This window comes from Rhamphochromis longiceps, linkage group LG3 (assembly GCF_057381845.1).
Source record: "Rhamphochromis longiceps isolate RC_006_pf linkage group LG3, R_longiceps_female_GT1.1, whole genome shotgun sequence".
In the NCBI taxonomy this organism is placed as follows: Eukaryota; Metazoa; Chordata; class Actinopteri; order Cichliformes; family Cichlidae; genus Rhamphochromis; species Rhamphochromis longiceps.
In genome coordinates this window covers 26,369,550-26,389,073 of record NC_140559.1, presented here as the reverse complement: position 1 = coordinate 26,389,073, position 19,524 = coordinate 26,369,550, and the positions used below count along the sequence as shown (strand labels likewise).

Here is a 19,524-nt window from a genome sequence, read left to right as displayed (position 1 = left end):
CCCCTGCTCACTGACTTAACATTTGTCAAGTGTGCACATAGTCAGCAGCAAGACAGCATGGAGGTCAGAGCTCTGTGCATCAAACTGTGTACGTACTTTTTTCTTTTTCTACATTAGAGCTAAATTATAAATAGTTTAGTAAATTTAATAATGAGGTTTAGATGTAATACTTTTCTTTTTTTAACTTTCAGAAAATATTTTCTAATTTAGTTGTGCCATCCTGAGATGTTATTATTATTGCACTGTAGGCCTCAATAATTTGTATCTCTTTTTTGTCTCTTCAGTTATGACTCTTGTGGTCCTTTGTGCACATGGTCAGAAAGTTGGCAAGTATCAAAAAATTGCTTGTTGATATGGATGTTGTTTAGTATTTTGTGTTTTGTGGACCAAATATATGAAAAGTAGGAAAAAAAGTATTCTTTTGTGATCATGTATATAAAGAGTTATGGTGCACATTTTCAGTTCATTTTCCTTTTTTCCTGAAATGTTGTTTTCTCAATATTTAGGTAAAGCTCATCAGTGATTCTTTTCGTTTGTTCTTTTCTCAGATGCAGTGTCCTTTCGAATCAGTCCAAACAGACTGCAGTTCTTTGAATATGAATCAGTAACATTTTACTGTGATGGGGTCCTTTATTGTCAAGTTGTTCATAAATTCAAAGGGAAAATAGAATCATGTAATAAAACTAACATGAAAACACCAACAGGATCATACTGCACCATTTCAAATATTTATCCAGATGATGGTGGAGAGTACTGGTGTGAGACTGAAGGAGGGAACAGAAGCAACAAAATCAACATAACTGTCACTGGTATGTTTACAACAAGGTAACAATATTTTGTAATTTTAAATTATTTTATTGTCACATGAATCACAGACTTGTCTCATACAGTTGGCTCTGTGATCCTGGAGAGTCCTGCCATTCCTGTAATAGAGGAAGGAAATGTGACTCTGAGCTGCAGAAACAAGATGGCTTCTTCCAACTTCAAAACTGATTTCTATAAATATGGACATCCTATCCATAATAGCTCCACAGGAAACGTGACAATCCACAGAGTTTCCAAGTCTGATGAAGGACTTTACAAGTGTGGGATTTCGGGAGTTGGAGAATCATCAGAGAGCTGGCTCAGTGTCAGGGGTGATTTGAAGCCTTTATAACCTTCCTGTTGTGTTGTCTGATTGTCCGTCCCTCAGGTTTTTAGAAGCTTTTAATGCCAGATATGTAACGTTTTAAACATCATCTCAGTATAAGGAAGCTTGAATTAACATTTTATCTTCCGCTTATTTTTTTAGCTTTTAATCATTCAGCAACTAATCCAGACATTTACAAAGATACAAGACTTTTCACCTGTGATGCCACACCTTGGATCATTTCCACTACTGTATTCGGTGCTCTGTTGTTGTTGGTGGGACTGTACCACTTTGGCAAATGTTGCTGGGAGAGAGGTAAAAAAAACCACCAATTGCTGCTACCTAAATGTTTTTACATGGATTATGTTTATTATGTGGTTAAGTTTAGTTGGTGCATAATGTTTGAAAACAATGTTCATTTCTTTCTCGCTGGCTATGTTGATACAGTTTATTTTATTATTCTTTTTTTCCCTTCAGCAAATTTCTTCTGTCCATCAACAACAGTCAATGGTTCAGGCTCAGCCAACGATCAAACAGGTCAGAACACAAACACTGTGGCAGTGTTGTTTTTATACCATCAAACTGAAGGAAACTGGAAGATATATAATTTGAAACAGAAATGCTCTTATTGATTATTTGGATATTGTACTGAAGTTATACTGAGTTTATTTTTTAATTTATTTATTTATTGATAGGCTAAGGCTATAGACTATTTATTAAGCTAAGCAAGAGTCTGTGCCTGTTTTCATATATTTTGATAACTTTTGTTATTTTACAGCTTCCACAGCGGCCACTATTGTGAATCCAGTCAGAGAAATGTATGCTGTTATAAGAAAAAAAAACAGGAAGAAGAAAGGTATTTTATAAAACATGTCTCTAAATTGACAAGCAGACAATCATAATTAGTTTTCTTGTTGCTATTACCTGCATTTTTGTTTGTATATCTAATCATTTATAAATTTGGAGATTTTAGTGATAATTTTCAACGTGTAGGATATTTTTATTTTCTTTGTTGAGTGTTATATAAAGAACAACCATGTTTTCTCTCCTTTATGCAAAGTATTGAGTAGGAGCCAGAAAATTATACCATAGCTTAGCACACATTAAAGGGTTGTTTGTTTGTTTGTTTTTACCTCAGAGTCCTGCTAGCAGCAGGTAACATAACGGACTGATAGAAATGGTATTGATTTTCATTTCTAACTCTGAATGAGAGATTTTCCTAAAAATTCACATGAAATTGAATAACCACAGTGAATGATAACCAAAGATCATCATCCGTTATATTACTGTTAATATAAGTGATGACCTCTCAGCTTTACTGCTTTCCTCTATTAGACAAAGATGTACTGTCCTCTAGATCCATATTCTACAGCTCAGGCTGTCAAATATGTGTCCAGAATATGGGTCTAGTGACACTTACCCACAAGTTGCAACTCAATTTAAAAAAATCATCGTAATGGGTGATCCACCTGGGGACTCACTCAATGCTCATGTGTCCATAAGTGCACATGGCACCAGAACACCCTAGGCCTCAGGTCAATGATCAACTTTGTAATCGTATCATCAGATCTACAGCCATATATTGGAAAGTTGCGTAAAGAGAGGTACTGAGCTGTCAACTGATCACCACCTGCTGATCAGGTGGATCACACTGTGGGGGAGGAAGCTGGACAGACCTGGGGTGTGTTGGGAATGCCTAGGAGATGACCCCATCCCTACAATCTTCAACTCCCACCTCCATCAGAGCTTTGACAGCATTCAGGGGATATTGGGGACACTTAGGCCAAGCAGAACACAACTCAGGCAGTGGTTTGAGTGGCTGGACTTCGGAGAGGCCATGGAAAAATGCTTTCGGACTACCTTGAAGAGATTCTGGTCAGACAACTCAGGAGGGGAAACGGTAAAGTGTGGGTGGAGCGCTGCTGACTTTGACTGAGGATATTCTCGGGCGGTGGAAGGGATACTTTATCAGTGGGATTACCTCCTTAATCCCACTGACACATCTTCCATAGGAGAAGCAGTGTCTGGGATAGGGGTGACAACTCTCCATCACAGGGAGTGAGGTCACTGAAGCAGTTAAACAACTCCTCGGTGGCAGGGCTGCTAGGTTGGATTAGGTTCACCCTGAGTTCCTGAAGACTATGGATGTTGTAGGGCTCTCTTGATTTACACACCTCTGCAATGTTGCATGGAGATCATGGGCAGTACCTATGAAGTGGCAGACCGGGTGGGGGTGCTTCAGAACTTCAAAAAGGGGGACTAGAAGGTGCCAGGGTGCTGGAAAGGAGAATCTGTCCATTATTCGAACATTTGATTCAGGAAGAGCAATGCGATTTTTGTCCAGGTTGGTGGAACACTGGACAAACTCTTTACGCTCTCAATGATACTTGAGGGTGCATGAGTTGGCCCAACCAGTCTGCATGTGTTTTGTGGACTTGGAGAAGGCATTCGAACCATGTTCCTCAGGATGTTCTATGGGAGGTGCTTTGCTTCTTATATAACTGTTGTTAGTGATTTCCGGTGTCCCATCTGCTTTATCAGTTTACAGCTCTATAAATACCATTACGTGAAAAAAAGCTAATTGTGGTCAACCATCAATCTGAAAATGTCACATTACTTTATTTTGCAAAACAGATGCAAATGCAAGTTTGTTGTCAGTGATGCAAAGTCTGATACTGAGCATGTCTCTAACTTAGATGCGGTCTTGTACTCAGAAATAAGTGCCGTTTCTGTTCAATATAGTCAAAGAAAATTATGTGGCTTTCTACTTTTGTTTGACCACACTGTGTGAAAGCAGAAGTCATAAGCTGAGTGTTAGCGATGATGAAGAAATGGTTATGAGACATACTCAGCTTCTCTGTGCTTCCCTTTAATTAATTACAGTAAACTTATACTGGTCCACTGGTTCCCGCACTCATATTAGTTCCTGGGGTGGAGACAGCTGGTGTCCAGCCATCACCTGCTCCCCAGATGAGGATAGCCATAACCCAGTTCATTCCTGCACCTGTACATGTTCCTCATGCAGGGGCAGCTGGTGTCCAGCTACTTCTTGCGCCTTTCCCTGTTCCTAGTGTCATGATCCCATCCCTCTCTGGCTGGCTCGTGATGGCTGCAGGTTTTGTTTATGTGTTGTTCTCTCTCACTCTCTCCTGCCTGCCTGGGTGGAGCTCGTTATGGGCTCTTGCTCTTGGCCCGCACACCTGTGCTGATTGCCACCACCTATTAATGATCAGTGCCATAACACCAGGGTGCTCTGTAACTATTTAATTCTCTGGCACGGAGCAGTTAGTTGTGGGAACGTTGAACTTGTGTTTGTTCTCTCACCTCTTTCTTAGAAATCGCTCTTTGTTTACTCACCTGTTGAACTAACCTGTGCTCTCTATATATAGATTTCACTGGACCTTGTGACAGACCCTCCCTTGTGATTTCTGTGTACGGCAGCATGAGTGGAGATCTGGATGAGACAGTGGCTGAAGAGGAGTGAGTATGTGCAGAAGAGAAGTGGTGGTGATGGTGCTGAAGAGGAAAGTGTGTGTGTGGATTCCCTTTCCTCTTCCCCCTGGACCCCTGCCCAACTCACTGTTAAAATATATATATAGCACTGTGGTTCACCCCTTTTCTAAATAAACTGTCACCTTTCTGCTTGCCAGAACTCTGTCTGTGTGTGAGACTGTCCGTTAGGAAGAAGCAAGCCCATCCCTCCAACCATACCCATTTCTCAGGTGGGGACAGCTGGTGTTTAGCCAGTCCCAGAACCCAATGAGAGGGCTCTGCGCTGCTGGCCGCACGGCCGACCCGAACTGCTCTGTGTAGGCCACTGGCTACGTGGCCAGGCCCCTAAACTGCTTGTTCTTTTTTTGGAACTCTAATGACCCAGTGTTTTTGGACTTTGTTTATTATTGTGGTGATATGTGTTTCTTATTTATTTGGTATTGTTTAGTTTCCTTCTGCTTGTAGTTTAATCATGTGTATTTCTAGTTCTTAGTTACTTGTTTATTTGGTCGGTTCTCTTTCGTGTCCTGTTTGTCTTGGTCTTGCCTCCCCAGAATCTCCTGTGTTAGTTAGTTGTACCTCACTGTAAAGTCTGTCTTGTCACCATGTTTTTGCATCTGTTTCCCATTCATGTCTCTGTGTGTCTGTCCGGTTTCTGTCATGCTGCTTGTCCCTCACTCACTCGCCCCCATTTTGTGTCTTCGTGGTCTTGTGTCTGTTTCCTCCATCTGTTCTCTGTATTTAGACAAACTGCATCTCATGTGTTTCTTGTGTTTTATTATTTGTTTTATTCTGAGTCTTTTGTTGTGTGCACATGTTCAGTTTTGCTTCCCCTGTCTCATCAGTTAGATTATGTCCATCCATCTTCCGCAGGTGTTTTCCCTCTGCCCTGATTCCCTCTTGCGCATATATGGTCTTTCTCTCTCTCCATCCAGTGTCACGATCTCGTTCTTGCTGCATATTTTGCCTGTTTGGATCTCTGAGTGCCTGCCAGTTAAATTATTCAAATTTAACTTATAACTTATAATATAAATACGTTATAATATAATACAAATGTAACTTAAATTAATTATTCAAATAAAACTGATTCTGAGTCCAGTTCAGCCTTTGACTCCCTCATATTGGGTCCACAACTCTTCCTGCTAAACACAGCATAAGATGACAAGTTTGCACTGAAATGTGTGTCTTCACTATAAAGTATTGTTTTTATCTTCTGCAGTAGAAGATTAAAACAATCGTCTATATGTATCAGAAAACACCAACTTTTATGTATGTATTCAAATAATTCTGACATTGCTTGAAATAGTTATGTGGATCTCTTTTTCGCTGCTTCCAGCTTCAGTTTAAAACTGGCTTCATCACAAAATGTAGAGTAACTGTTTGATTAAATAAAAAAGCAGAAGAATAACGAACCCATTGCTGCTCTAATCCAAGCATAAGATGAAGGTTAAATAACTACAAGTTTCACTGAAGGCAGCATCAGGCTGTCTTTGTGTCAGATGACCAACCACAACCTCACCTCTGGTTCTGTGAAAACTATTTAGAGTTCTTTCAAATTAGTCACAGAAAGAGAGTCTGTTGGTCTGCAGCAAGACATCATGGAGGTCAGCGCTCTCTGCATCAGACTGTGTGAGTACTGTCTCCATTTATGCATTAAAGCTAAACTATAAAGACTTTGGTAATGTGAAAATGTTGTAAATTTAAAGCTATCATACTGAGGACCCTTTTGGTGGCACATTAGAGATGTAACAAATACCATTTTTAGCTGCTAGATTCAACAAGTTTTAAAAGTGAATATACTGATTTTTATCTGTGTTTTTGGCTTATCAGTGATGATCATTGCAGTCCTGCTCTGCTCACATTCTCAGAAAGCTGGTGAGTATAATCTGTTTCTCATTGGTATGACCATTAATTTTATTTTTTAGTTCGAAGCAGTAGGCAGTTTAAAAGAAGTAAAAAAGGATGTGCCAGTTTAGCTCTGAGTACAGTGTCACAGGCTGGCGTCCAACTTTTGGCCCTGTACTGCATCTCTTGTCGTTCTTCCCCCTAATTCTGGGTTTAATCACTGGGAAAGTTCTCATAGCCAATTACCCAGTTATGATGAGGATTTTATTTACTGTTATGCTTTCCATTTTGTTTTATTGTAAGAGTAACTCCAGAAGTTTTTGAATTAATCAGTAAACTGTCTCTTTTTCTTCATCTAGATGCAGTTTCTCTTCATATTTATCCAAACAGATTGCAGTTCTTTGAATATGATGCAGTGACATTTTACTGTGAAGGAGTCGATTATTGTGAAGTTATGCATAAAGTCAAAGGGAAAATAAAAACATGTCCCAAAACTAACAAGAGAACACCGACAGGATCATCCTGCACCATCACAAATGTTTATCGTGATGACAGTGGGGAGTACTGGCAAGAGACTAAAGGAGTGATCAGAAGCAACAGTATCAACATCTCTGTCACTGGTATGTTTGCAGTGAGACAATATTTTGTGATTCATTTTAATTACATGTAATATCAACTAAATATCAGACTCATGTTACTTAGCTGGTTCTGTGATCCTGGAGATCCCTGCTGTTCCTGTGATGGAGGGAGAAACTGTGACCTTGGGCTGCAGAAACAAGACAACTTCCTTCAACTTCACAACTGATTTCTATAAAGATGGACTCCACATCAGCACCAACTCCACACAAAACATGACCATCCACAGAGTTTCAAAGTCTGATGAAGGATATTACAAGTGCAGCATCTCAGGAGCTGGAGAATCACCAGAGACCTGGCTCAGTACCACAGGTGAGACAATGAAGAGGTATTTTTTTCTCCCTTTTAATGCCAGTCGTATTACAACTGTAATATGTGAGCAATGTGTCAGCTATAAAGAAACTTTCTATTCTGTCAGACAAAATCAGCAGAAATTGTAGTCTAACTCTATTCTCATCACTCCTGTCTTCTGCTTTGTGTGATTAAAAACTGTTTCATTACTAAATAATTCACTATATTTTTGTCACACGAGTGACATGGTTTCTTCCCTAGTTAAGCCTTTAACAGTTTGGCAGTCTATGGGGATTAACTAACTTTCCCCTCTAGTGGACATTGGAGGAACTGCATCTCTGGCAACTTCTCAGCCCTTGAATTTAATTAAATGTAGATCCAAGATAAATAACCAAGGTGACCACATATAGTTAATTAATTTCTATCATCTCTCCAGTCAATCACTTGAAAACTCATCACACAGACACTGAGATAAACCCCTTCTCAGAGGCCAGCTGTCATATCTACCTCGTCTTACGGACCGTGTTCACCATGGTGATGGTGGCTCTGCTGCTGGTGGTGGTGGGACTTCTTAATTCTGGGAAATTCAGAGCCGCAAAAACTAACTCAAGTTCAGTCCCATGTAAATGTAAATGTCATGTTACTGCAAGCAGTGAATGATTACAAGTAGCACAAATAGACAATAGAAAGCTGTACCTCATTACTTTACTTTACCTCACGCTCTATTTGATGCATCATGTGCTGTGACTGCTTAGACACAGAGTGGTTAGGACTGTTTTTTATAGGGGTTTTTTTTTTTTTTGGCAGTGGTCAATAATGTCTCTGCAAGACATGCACAATTATGTGCATGTGATGTGTCTCTGCATCAAACTTTAATTTTCATTATCAAACTAAAATGTAGAGATTGTTACATTTATTGTTGTTAAAATGCTGTGATGTTTTAAATGTTGGTGACACCTCAGAGCCAGACCATGTGAAGTCGAGGTCGTGTGGGTAGTGCCGCACTCCCTATGTTAAAAAAAAGACAACACAGTACATTTTGCAAAAGGCAAAATACAAAAAAACAACACAAAAAGGAAAACAATTACACTTTAAAAATGTCATTATTGAGGAAATGCATGAGAGGTAATAAGTATTCATTATCCAATTTATATTGATGCACAGACTCATACCTCTCACTGATGAATGTAGTTATAGACATTTTGAACACTGATCAATTTCCCAATTGCCCCTCATGAAGAAATTATTACCATTTAAGCAACATTTGAGGTATTATAACCATGTACCTGGATGATGGTGATACGTTGGCCTAATATGAACCTCTGTAATATTTTGGTGTCTGTAATTGAGCTATTTGTATATATTAGAGCTATATTTTGTAAACTTTATAATGTATTGCAATATTTAATTAGTTCACTATGTTACTGTTAATGTCTTGGAGCAACTGTAAACCACATAGGGATAATTAAAATATTATAATTCTGGTTCTATTTTATTGCCAGCCATTCACACAAACACTGTTTTTGTATCTAACATTCATACTCTGATGAACACAGACCAAGTCAAGCATTAGTATCTTTCCCAAGGATGAAGTCACCTCACTGACTGCTACATAGAGATTGGAATAAAGAAGAGTTGTCCATTTCCTTGTTGTCCATTTCCTTGTTTACTTACTGATTCCATTTATCAGTTCAACTTGCACTTGCACTACAATCAGCTGATTTTAGTTCATATCCCAGAGAGAAAAATAGTGGCACTTTTTACTACTATTATATGTATTATTACTTTTTTATTGCAAAAAGGGCAAGAGCGTAATGGTGAAGTGACAACTGGACAAAAAACTGCATTATGCAGTATGTTAACACAACTTGGTTCTTTGCAACAATCTATAAAGGCAGCATGCTAATGCTAAGCTAGCCAAGAAACAAAAGTGATACTAAAGCTGAGTGAATGCCTACCCCAGTCCAGCAGCCAGACTGTGAACTTAAGCAAGTAAAAAATGGATGGGCAGCCAGGCTCCAGTTTCCATTTCCACCTGTTCTTGGTTCTGAAACCGAATGATTGTGGTGATCACTTTGTGCTGGTTTTCATCTGTGCTTTGTGTTCATAACTAAATACCAAAGACAAATATCATATCTGTGTCCTCATTAGGATAGGGATTTGTGTCGTAGCCTATAAGTTTATATTGTTAAATAGTAATTATGAGATGGTGTGTTTCAGGTTATTTTACAGACAAATGCAAAAGCAATTTAACAAGTTGTATACTGAGTTACATTCTCCTGGAAGTTAGATATTCACTAATGCACCACATTGCTTTTAAGAAAAGTGTTTTAAATGTGTAATATTACATTTTTTTTGAGTAATAGCTCCAACACTGATCGCAAAAAAAAAGATGTGAAATACCTCCAACATACACAGCCATCTAACCATACAGCAGGTAATTCATTTGCAAATGTAATGTCTTCCACATGCTGCTTAGTGATGGTGGTGACTGTCAAAGTGGAGCCAATGAGAATCGATAAGAAAATGGATAAGTGATATTGATAATGGAATTGGATCTGCAAAACTTTAGCAGTGGCTGCCTTGCTATAGACCATAGTTGCCAACAATAATGTGCAATGATTAATACAAATATATAACTCTAGGTGAAACACTTTAATATGCTGATGTGCTGAATAATGATAAAAAAATAAAAAGCTAAAAAAATTATTGATATATTTCTTATTTCTTATATGCACATCTGGTTATTATTCTTCATCATAGTCAAAATTGTACTCAGGGTCAACAAGCATGTAGTGTTTTTCTGCCTGACGAAAGTGAATGCTGCAATGTTCATGATTTACTGCAGGTGGCAGAGATGGATTGAAATGAACACATGCTGCCATCAATGCAAAGGGACCCACTGCAGGGCTCTAGACTAACTTTTTGCCATGGGCGTACCGGTACGCCTAACTTTAAAAAGTTAGGCTTACCGGCACAAAAGTTAGGCACACAAAATTTTTTATAATAATTGATATAATATAATGTGTTTTTCTGGATACACTGTGCTTTTTCAGCATTCAAAGATTAATGACACCGTGTCAGAGCACTGGCTATGAATTTCAGAAGGATCAGGCCTTAACCTAACAGAAAAGTTAGCAATAGTTCTTTTCCTATTACAGCTACATCCACTTCTGTCGTGCCTAGGCTGCTCATAGGGCTGGGTATCATCACTGATTTCTATAATCCATTCGATTCCGGTTTTCAAAGTCCCGATTCGATTCAACTTAGCCTCAGACAGTCAGAAATATTATAATTCTGATCATTTATCAGTACTGACTTCATCAGAATTGTGAACATCACAGCAGATGCCTTTGTGTGAAAGTAACTGAGAATAAAACACCAAAAAACATGAAGGAGATTTTCCTGGTCTGGCTTTTTATAGCAGATAACCTTAAAAATATTCTACAATGTTCTGCATATAAAGTTTAAATTTCTTCAGTATTGAACAACAGAAAAAATAGGCTTTCTTGTCCGAGGTCATTTAAGTGAAAAAAAGAAAAAGACAGCAGCCACAGCGCTGTAAACAACGGTAGACTGGTGGGTAATAAGCGAATGAATAATACAGAAAACAGAGATTGGAGACGGGAAACTGTTCTTGAAGTACAGAGAGAGAGAGAGCTAGCTGTGCATGAAGTGTGATTTTAATAGTCATGGAAGCAAAACAGCAAAATTCATGACGACATTGATCAAATGTGAAGCGCAGTTTGCTGCTTCTTTTGCTGCTGGCTCGGTGAATTTTGGTTGGAGAGACAAAACCTGCAGCTCAGAATCAGCGCAAAAAGACGTAATCACAGCGCGGACCGGACGCATCAGAACCGCTAAGCTCCGACAGCGTGTCCGTCTACGGGCCGTCAGGTGAGAAAGCCGAGAAAGACAAAGCTGATTCTCACGGTCCGCTCTGTGTTTACGTCTTTGTGTGGAGTGCGTGTACCTGCTCTCATTTGCTGTTTGGTTGTTGTTGAAATGGTTTTGTGAGCTTTAATCTGAGAATCTGGCGTTTCTGGCAAAACACAGTTATATTTAAAAGTCGATTCAGGATTTAATGAATTGATATCGCTTTATTCAAGATACTCACCTCCCACTTCCACCTGCACTTTCAACTGGACCACGGCCAATCAGAGCGGTCCCGCCCCTGACTATCTCTGATTGGTTGAGTCCACGATAGGGGCATAATGTGTGTCTGTTGTTGACCACAGGGAAGGTTGCAGATTTTTTTTTTTTTTTTTGCTAGCCGAACATTTGCTCGCACAGGTTCAACCAAAAAGTTTTTTGAGTCGCACCACTGAAAAATTTGGTCGCATTTGCTACCAAATTTTTTATGGCCCTCCTTGTCCTCCAGGTGCAGATCTGCCTTTGTCTATCAAGTGTATTTTCATTCCTGCTCTAAAGTGGGTGTGTCCATTCACCTTCCAGCTGACACAGCTGTCCTGAGACCTGTACAAGAGGAGTTTGACTTATCCGTGTAACTTCTGTATATTTTTATATATTTTATTTTATTATTTTTTACTATTTAATTTGTAAAAATGTGTATACACACACACACACACACACACACACACACGTAGAAAAACATTTAGTATACACATCCAGAAATGCATACACTATTATATATTGTACATATATTTATTAGTTTCAGGTTGGCCATTCTTGTATTTTGCTCGTTTGTGTTGTTGTGTTTGCACATCTCTGTTGCTTGTGGGGCTCGCACACAAGAATTTCACTCGCATGTGCTGTGCCAGTGTGCCTGCACATGTGATGTGACAATAAAAGTGATTTGATTTTGATTTGATTTGATTTCAGGGTTCTCCTCGAGCGTTTCTGTGTTACAAAGATGGTTCAGTTTTTACTGGTGTAAATCACTTCAGGAACTTAAAACTGCGTTTTTTGTTTGTGTATTAATTTTGTGATTTAGAAAAATATAATACTAGCCTATAGTATACTTGATTCTAATCTGTTGCATGGTCTCTTTTACTTTAGTGCTATTTTAGCTACTAGAACATAGAACACACAGCAAGTGTACCTGTTCTATCTACAAAATTAATGTTGCTTTGATCTGCAACAAACTTAAGCAATTTCCACCTCACCATCCGATTATGTCTCTGATGCTTCTTGTGTGGAAGAAAACTGCCTTTGTGATTGATCAGATGCTGCCAACACCACCATTGTCATGTGTTTCCACATCCCAGATCTGCTGCCTGAGCAACTTAATATCACGGTAAATCATGTAATAGACATGCTGTTCCACTGTGTGGTTGTCACACTTTGTAAGGAAGCTTCAGTACCAGCAACGGACAATATTTTATTTCAAGCCAACATGAAAACAAACATTTAAAGAGACACTACTAACACATTTACATCTAGGTTAATAATATTCTGGCATTGAATGGCTGAAATGTAATTCTTACCATCCTTAGTAAGTAACGACTTGTTGTTTTTAAACATATTATCTCCTCCTGCTGGTACTGTAACTTCGTATCCATTTCACACTTAGGAGAGGCAAAGTGTGACGTCCACCTGAGCCAGATACTTCAGGAATCAGCCTGCTTAATATGCATCTGCAATTCTACTGGAGAGCTGAGAGAGTTTTAGAGTTCTGAGCCTTCTGAGAGACTAGAGATTTATCTGTGAAACTAATTAGACAGTGATTTAGATTTAGACCTGATAAAGAAACGTTTGATTAGCTTACCTGAGAGTTGAGTTCTGGGAATCTAGTTACTCTGTACCCTGTAAAATACTCCAGACGTCATGGAGGTCAGAGCCCTCTGCATCAAACTCACGGAGTACTTTCTTCTTTCCCAGATTAAAACTAAAATATAAGGAATCTGTTTAAGTTAGTAAAGTTTTTAAATTACTGTGTTGTTTTAAAAGTTTTATGTCGAGGAATCATAACAAATGCACAATGCCAAATAACAAATACATTTATCAGTAGCTTTAAAGTTTAGCACTTTTTTGTCTTTTCAGTGATGAGTGTGATGATCCTGTTGTGCACACGATCAGAGTTGGTAAGTACTGGCTAGTTAAACTGCTTGAACATCATTTCATGCAATTTGAGATTTATTATTTTACCCTGTGATTTCATTTAGTTTGCTCTCCCATTTCAGTTATTAAAAAAAATACAAAAAAATAAAGTGAATCTTTATTTTGACTCAGATGCAGTTTTTGTGTTTTTCAAAACAGATCACAGTTCCTTGATTATGAGCCAATAACTTTTCACTGTGAGGGCTTCTCTTATTATAATGTTTTACATAAGTTGATCCAAGTTAATTCAAAATGCTGCAGCAAGAGTACTGACAGGGACTAGAAAGAAAGAGCATATTTCTCCTGTATTGGCTTCCCTTCATTGGCTCATTGTTAAATCCAGAATTTTATTCAAAATCCTGCTCCTCACATACAAGGTCTTAAATAAGCAGGACCTATTTTATTTTAATGAATCAAAAGTAGAATGGAACGGCAGAGCCTTCAATTTTCAGGCTCCTCTTTTGTGGAACATACACTATCTCTACTTTTAAGATTAAGCTTCAAACCTTTAAGCTTCAAACTTTAAACCTTTTTGCAATGGCATATAGTTAGGGCTGGATCAGATGAAGTATCTTCATCAAAGGCATGCATTTATTTCTTCATTAAAAGTTAATGTTGTGAAATTTCCATCCATCTTTTTCCACTTACTCAGGGCAAAGTCGCGGTGGCAGCATTCTAAACAGACAAGGCCAGACCTCCCAGCCACCTCCTCCAGCTTGTCCAGGGGAACACCAAGGCGTTCCCAGACTAGCCAAGAGATATAATCTCTCCAGCATGTACTGGGTCTGCCCCAACTGGGTCTGTGAGAAATGCCAGAAACACCTCACCCAGGAGGCATCCTCATCCTTATCACATCCCCAAACCACCTAACCTGCTTTGACTCTAGTCTGACCTCTCCCTCTCTAAGGCAGAGGCCAGCCACCTTTCGGAGAAAGCTCATTTCCGTCATATATATCCTTTATGCTGGCTTCTACACATACACGAGAGACACAAGAGTTCATTTTTACTGCTTTTTACTGTGATCCTCTTAACATACACAGGTACACCGTACAACTGGTGAACACAAATGTCCAATGCATTATATTTCAACATTAAAACATATGACAATATAAAATTCCGAAAATATAAACAAACACACCAGTGGACAAACTGGTGTATTTGGAAACTTATTATTTCTTCCTTAGCTTGATAATCACACGGCTAGACAGCCACCATGAGCAGCTTCTCTGACCTTTTTTCTAAATAGAAGTGACTTCTGCCCTTACCTTAAACTTACCTAAATCAATTATTTTGCATGTGTCAAATTAACAGTATACTAATCCTGTATACAAATAGGAACATTTTAAACATGTTTAACATAAAAATAAAAACATAAAATAAAATGCATTAATGGCATTAGCATTACAAGAGCTCTGCCTGGTGTACCTGCCTGGTACAACTCCAACATCATTGTGAAGTTTGCGGATGACACTACAGTGGTGGGTCTTATCACCAACGGTGATGAGACGTCTTACAGGGAGGAGGTCAGTGCCCTGACCCACTGGTGTCAAGACAACCATCTCACCCTCAACGTCGCAAAGACAAAGGAGTTGATAGTGGACTTCCGGAGGTGCAGAGAAGTACACACCCCCATCACCATCAACGGCGCTGCTGTGGAGAGAGTGAGCAGCTTCCGGTTCCTTGGAGTACATCTGGCTGAGGATCTTACGTGGTCAGTACACATAAACAAAACAGTGAAGAAGGCGCAGCAGCGCCTCTTCTTTCTCAGGAGACTGAAAAGATTCGGCATGAGCCCCCGCATCCTCAGGTCCTTCTATCACTGTGCCATTGAGAGCATCCTCACTGGATGCATCACCACCTGGTATGGCAACAGCACCGCCTACAACTGCAAAGCTCTCCAGCGAGTAGTGCGGTGCTCTGAACGGATAATTGGAGGTGAGCTTCCCTCCCTCCAAGACATCTACAGGAAGCGCTGCCTGAGGAAACCGGGGAGGATCATCAAGGACTCCAGTCACCCCAGCCATAAACTGTTCAGACTACTTCCATCAGGAAGGAGGTTCTGCAGCATCCGGTCCCGTACCAGCAGACTGAGAGACAGCTTTTTCCATCAGGCCATCAGACTGCTGAACATTTCATAGACACCTCAGCTTCACTACTGGAACTTCAACATTATGCACTACACACTGTATATAAATGCCACTTGTTTTGCACATATTCAACTCTGTATATTTTTATATATTTTATTTTATTTTTTTTTACTATTTAATTTGTAAAAATGTGTATACACACACACACACACACACACACACACACACACACGTAGGAAAATATTTAGTATACACATCCAGAAATGCATACACTATTATATATTGTACATATATTTATTAGTTTCAGATTAGCCATTCTTGTATTTTGCTCGTTTGTGTTGTTGTGTTTGCACATCTCTGTTGCTTGTGGGGCTCGCACACAAGAATTTCACTCGCATGTGCTGTGCCAGTGTGCCTGCACATGTGATGTGACAATAAAAGTGATTTGATTTGATTTGGTGGTGAAACACTAGCATTTCAACAGCTGTTACATCCTTGATCTATTGTTTTCAGTCACTACCCAAAGCTCATAACCTTAGATAAGTGTGGAGCTTTAGATTAGACTGGTTAATGTAATAACAATGTAGTAACCTAATTAAATACAGTTGTTCCAATTTAAAAGCAGTGCAGCTGGATTTGATGTGCTTGTGTATAATTTATTGTAGTTCATGTGTATTTAATCATCTGCTTTCAGTTTCATTTGCTTTGTCCTTGTACACATATATGAATGCTTTTAAAAGAAAAAAGCTCCTGCAGCTTTCAAATGCACCTAGTGTGGTCAACCACTACTCGGAAGGTGTCATATTACTTTCTCAAAACAGAAGAACCAAGTTTGTGGTCAGCAATGAAGTAAACCTGTTTGAGACTGAACATGTCTTTGGCTGAATTGTGGTCTAGTACCCAGACATAATAAGTGATGTTTTGTTTCATGCTGCAGCAGAAGCTATTTAATAAAGCCAAAGAAAATTAAGTGCCTTTTTCCATTTGTTTGGTCAAAAATGTGCGAAAGCAAAAGTCAAATGCTCAGCGAGTTTTGGTGACATAATGATAATGAATAACAGGATATGGTTTAGCTGTTGTGATGAGGTGCTCATTCAACATGCATAGATGCTCTCTGTCGGGGACCAAGTAGTAAAGCGGTATAGAGCACACAGGTGTTTAGTTCAAAAATAAAGTTTGTATTTACCCAGAAATGTGAAAAAAATGATTAACAAATCCAAAGCTTGGACTGACAAATAAAAGAGGTCAACTCAATAAACTAAACTCAAAATAATAACAAACAAATCTCAAACATACATAAGCCAAACTGACCTCTTGCATTGACATATCAGGGAACTTTATTACTGGTTTAGCTAAAATATATAACGCATGAAGAGAAGACAAAATGGCTGCCACATAACCAACCAACACAAAACAATGAAATAAACTCTAAACACCTTCCAGGCAATGAAGCATGTGGTTCAGTCCATTGAGACTCTCAGGAGAACTTCAGATGCCCCAGCCCTTTACCAGTAAGAAAAAGCCAAACCACCAGGTATGTCAAACAAAATAAAATTGGTATTAATACAACATAAAATATAATTTAACCTTGCAGCATTGATATGTGTGCACTTCGTATAAACATTGCAAGGTGTGATGGAGAAATGAACTAATTTAATAATGAAATAATATATTGGACGAGTAGTGACACGAACTACTGGTGTGAGTCTTACCATGTGTGGCTTACCATCACACTCTCTCAAACATTTTCTGAGTATACCTGAATGGAAGTGTGACTTACATTCATGTAAACCTGAACTATGTGTGAATAACGGAATTGCAATTATTTATCTATAGCGATATTAACTATCCTGTGACGAAAAAAAAAGCTTCAATGACTTTGGTAATTCCTTGAGTGGGCTGAGTACCCCTGGAAGATGTTTCAAATGTTCACTACTTCTGTGACATATCTCAGCACAGTTCACCCAACTGTGCACAGGAAACATGAACCAGTCTACAAGCTGCATCAAACACAGCATTAGTCTGAATGGGTTTTTTGTTCCGCCCACTGACAGTGAACTGAAACAGTGAGGGTTGACTTAACACAAAAGCAACTGAGCTTCTTTGGAAACTGTAAAACTATATTATTTCATTGCCTAAAGTCATAAAAATATTCAATTTATATTAAAATTGTTTTAATAGATGCCCTCTGAAAACTGATTTTATATGTCAGTCTTCAGTCTGCGGCAAGGAGACATGGAGATCAGAGCTCTCTGCATCATACTGTGTGAGTACTTTCTCTTTTTTCTACATTACTATAAATGCTAAGTTAATAATTCTGTAAAAAAATATGACTTTGTTTTTGTTTCTTTTTACTTTAAGACAAAAGCATTTTTGTGACAATGAATTTATTAGTAGCTGTAGGATTCAACATGTATCTTAGTAAATCTTTATCTCTCTTCAGTGATGACCATCATGACTCTGATGGGTGTACAGGGTCAGAAAGTTGGTGAGTACCAGCTGTTTGCTCATCTATGTGAAAAATATTTAAGATTTCGGAGGAGACAGAAATTTAGTCAAAAAAGTAGGAAACAGCACAACTTGTTCTTTTGTGAACCTCTTCTGCTCTCTGTTCTTGGTTCATCATCACAGGAATTGCAGGTTTTTTAATTTACTCTTTTTATTCTTTCTTTGCTTAAATCTAGCACATGTAAAATTATAATATTATTTTATGCCATGTTAGACCCCTAATTAAAGGTTGTGAATTATTATGTAGTTTTAGTTGGCATTATTCTCCTGAATTGGAAGAAGGTGATAACTATTGCATTAGTTAAACTGATTTGCATTACATTAGACTGCTGATTTATTGTGGATGAATGATATTGTTTTATGATGTTATAAGAAATACTGTTTGCAGAAAGTTATTGCCTTATTTGTCTGATTAGAAGAGAACGGAACATGCTGGAGTTTTCTGCCCCATCTCAGCAGGAGTAGATAAACGGGGAGCTAAGGTCGTAGCTTAGGCGCCGTGTGAGAGAAAAGCATGTGAATGTTTAGGCTTTTATGATAAGGTGGAGGCACCAGAGGCTATAAGAGTTTGATCAATGCTCCACCATTTTGAGAACTGAGGCTGTCTGCATACAGTGTCCATCTCCCACGCGTGTGACTATTAAAATCATCGTTTGACTTAACCTGGCCGGACCAGTGTTGTTATTGTGGTTTTTTCTCGTCTCCATCCCCAATTTTGAACTCATAACACACACCAGTTTCAGTAGTAAAACTTTAAACTAAAGTTTTCCTTTTTCTTTGTTTCAGATGCAGTTTCTCTTCATATTTATCCAAACAGATTGCAGTTCTTTGAATATAATGCAGTGACATTTTACTGTGAAGGAGTCGATTATTGTGAAGTTATGCATAAATTCAAAGGGAAAATAAAATCATGTAACAAAACAAATGAGAGAACACCAACAGGATCATCCTGCAAGATTAAAACTACTTATACAGACGACAGTGGAGAGTACTGGTATGAAACTGAAGGAGGGACGAGAAGCAACAGCATCAACATCTCTGTCACTGGTACTTTTGCAGAAATAATATTTAATGAATCATTTTAAGTTAATATAAAATAAATATTAAATACTTGTTGTTTCAGAGGGTTCTGTTATCCTGGAGAGTCCTGCTGTTCCTGTGTTAATGGAAGAAACTGTGACTCTGAGCTGCAGAAACAAAATTGCATCCTTCAACTTCACAGCTGATTTCTATAAAGATGGACGTCACATAATTGGTAGCTCCACAGGAAACATGACCATCCAGAGAGTTTCCAAGTCAGATGAAGGGCTTTACAAGTGTCGCATCTCAGGAGTTGGAGAATCACCAGAGAGCTGGCTGAAAGTCACAGGTGAGACACTGAGCTATAGTATATACATAGATGCCATATGAATTACTGCCCATGTTCTTTTTAGTAGATGTAACACTGTCGGCTAGATTAAAAAAAATAACTGGGAC

The 19,524-nt window shown here is 38.6% G+C and overlaps 4 protein-coding genes across 4 annotated transcripts in view; 3 read left to right on the top strand and 1 right to left on the bottom strand.

The window, feature by feature from the left end:
* Positions 1-19,524, bottom strand: part of LOC146673690 (butyrophilin subfamily 3 member A2-like) — a 348,925-nt gene that overhangs the window by 234,300 nt on the left and 95,101 nt on the right. The window lies entirely within an intron of this gene.
* Positions 58-19,458, top strand: LOC146673693 (uncharacterized). Its single transcript, XM_085400992.1, has 4 exons — positions 58-88; positions 17,984-18,028; positions 18,835-19,095; positions 19,172-19,458. The coding sequence occupies exons 1-4, from the start codon at positions 58-60 to the stop codon at positions 19,456-19,458; spliced, it is 624 nt and encodes a 207-aa protein (XP_085257118.1).
* On the top strand, positions 275-4,942 carry LOC146673695 (high affinity immunoglobulin gamma Fc receptor I-like). The gene is made up of 9 exons (XM_085384565.1): positions 275-326; positions 549-809; positions 891-1,136; positions 1,331-1,444; positions 1,607-1,666; positions 2,830-3,004; positions 3,142-3,236; positions 4,519-4,609; positions 4,852-4,942. Exons 1-9 carry the CDS (start codon positions 287-289, stop codon positions 4,940-4,942), a joined length of 1,173 nt encoding a protein of 390 aa, XP_085240691.1. The 5' UTR covers positions 275-286.
* Positions 6,208-9,931, top strand: LOC146673694 (cell adhesion molecule CEACAM20-like). The gene is made up of 6 exons (XM_085384553.1): positions 6,208-6,250; positions 6,452-6,496; positions 6,826-7,086; positions 7,169-7,414; positions 7,857-8,015; positions 9,873-9,931. Exons 1-6 carry the CDS (start codon positions 6,220-6,222, stop codon positions 9,929-9,931), a joined length of 801 nt encoding a protein of 266 aa, XP_085240679.1. The 5' UTR covers positions 6,208-6,219.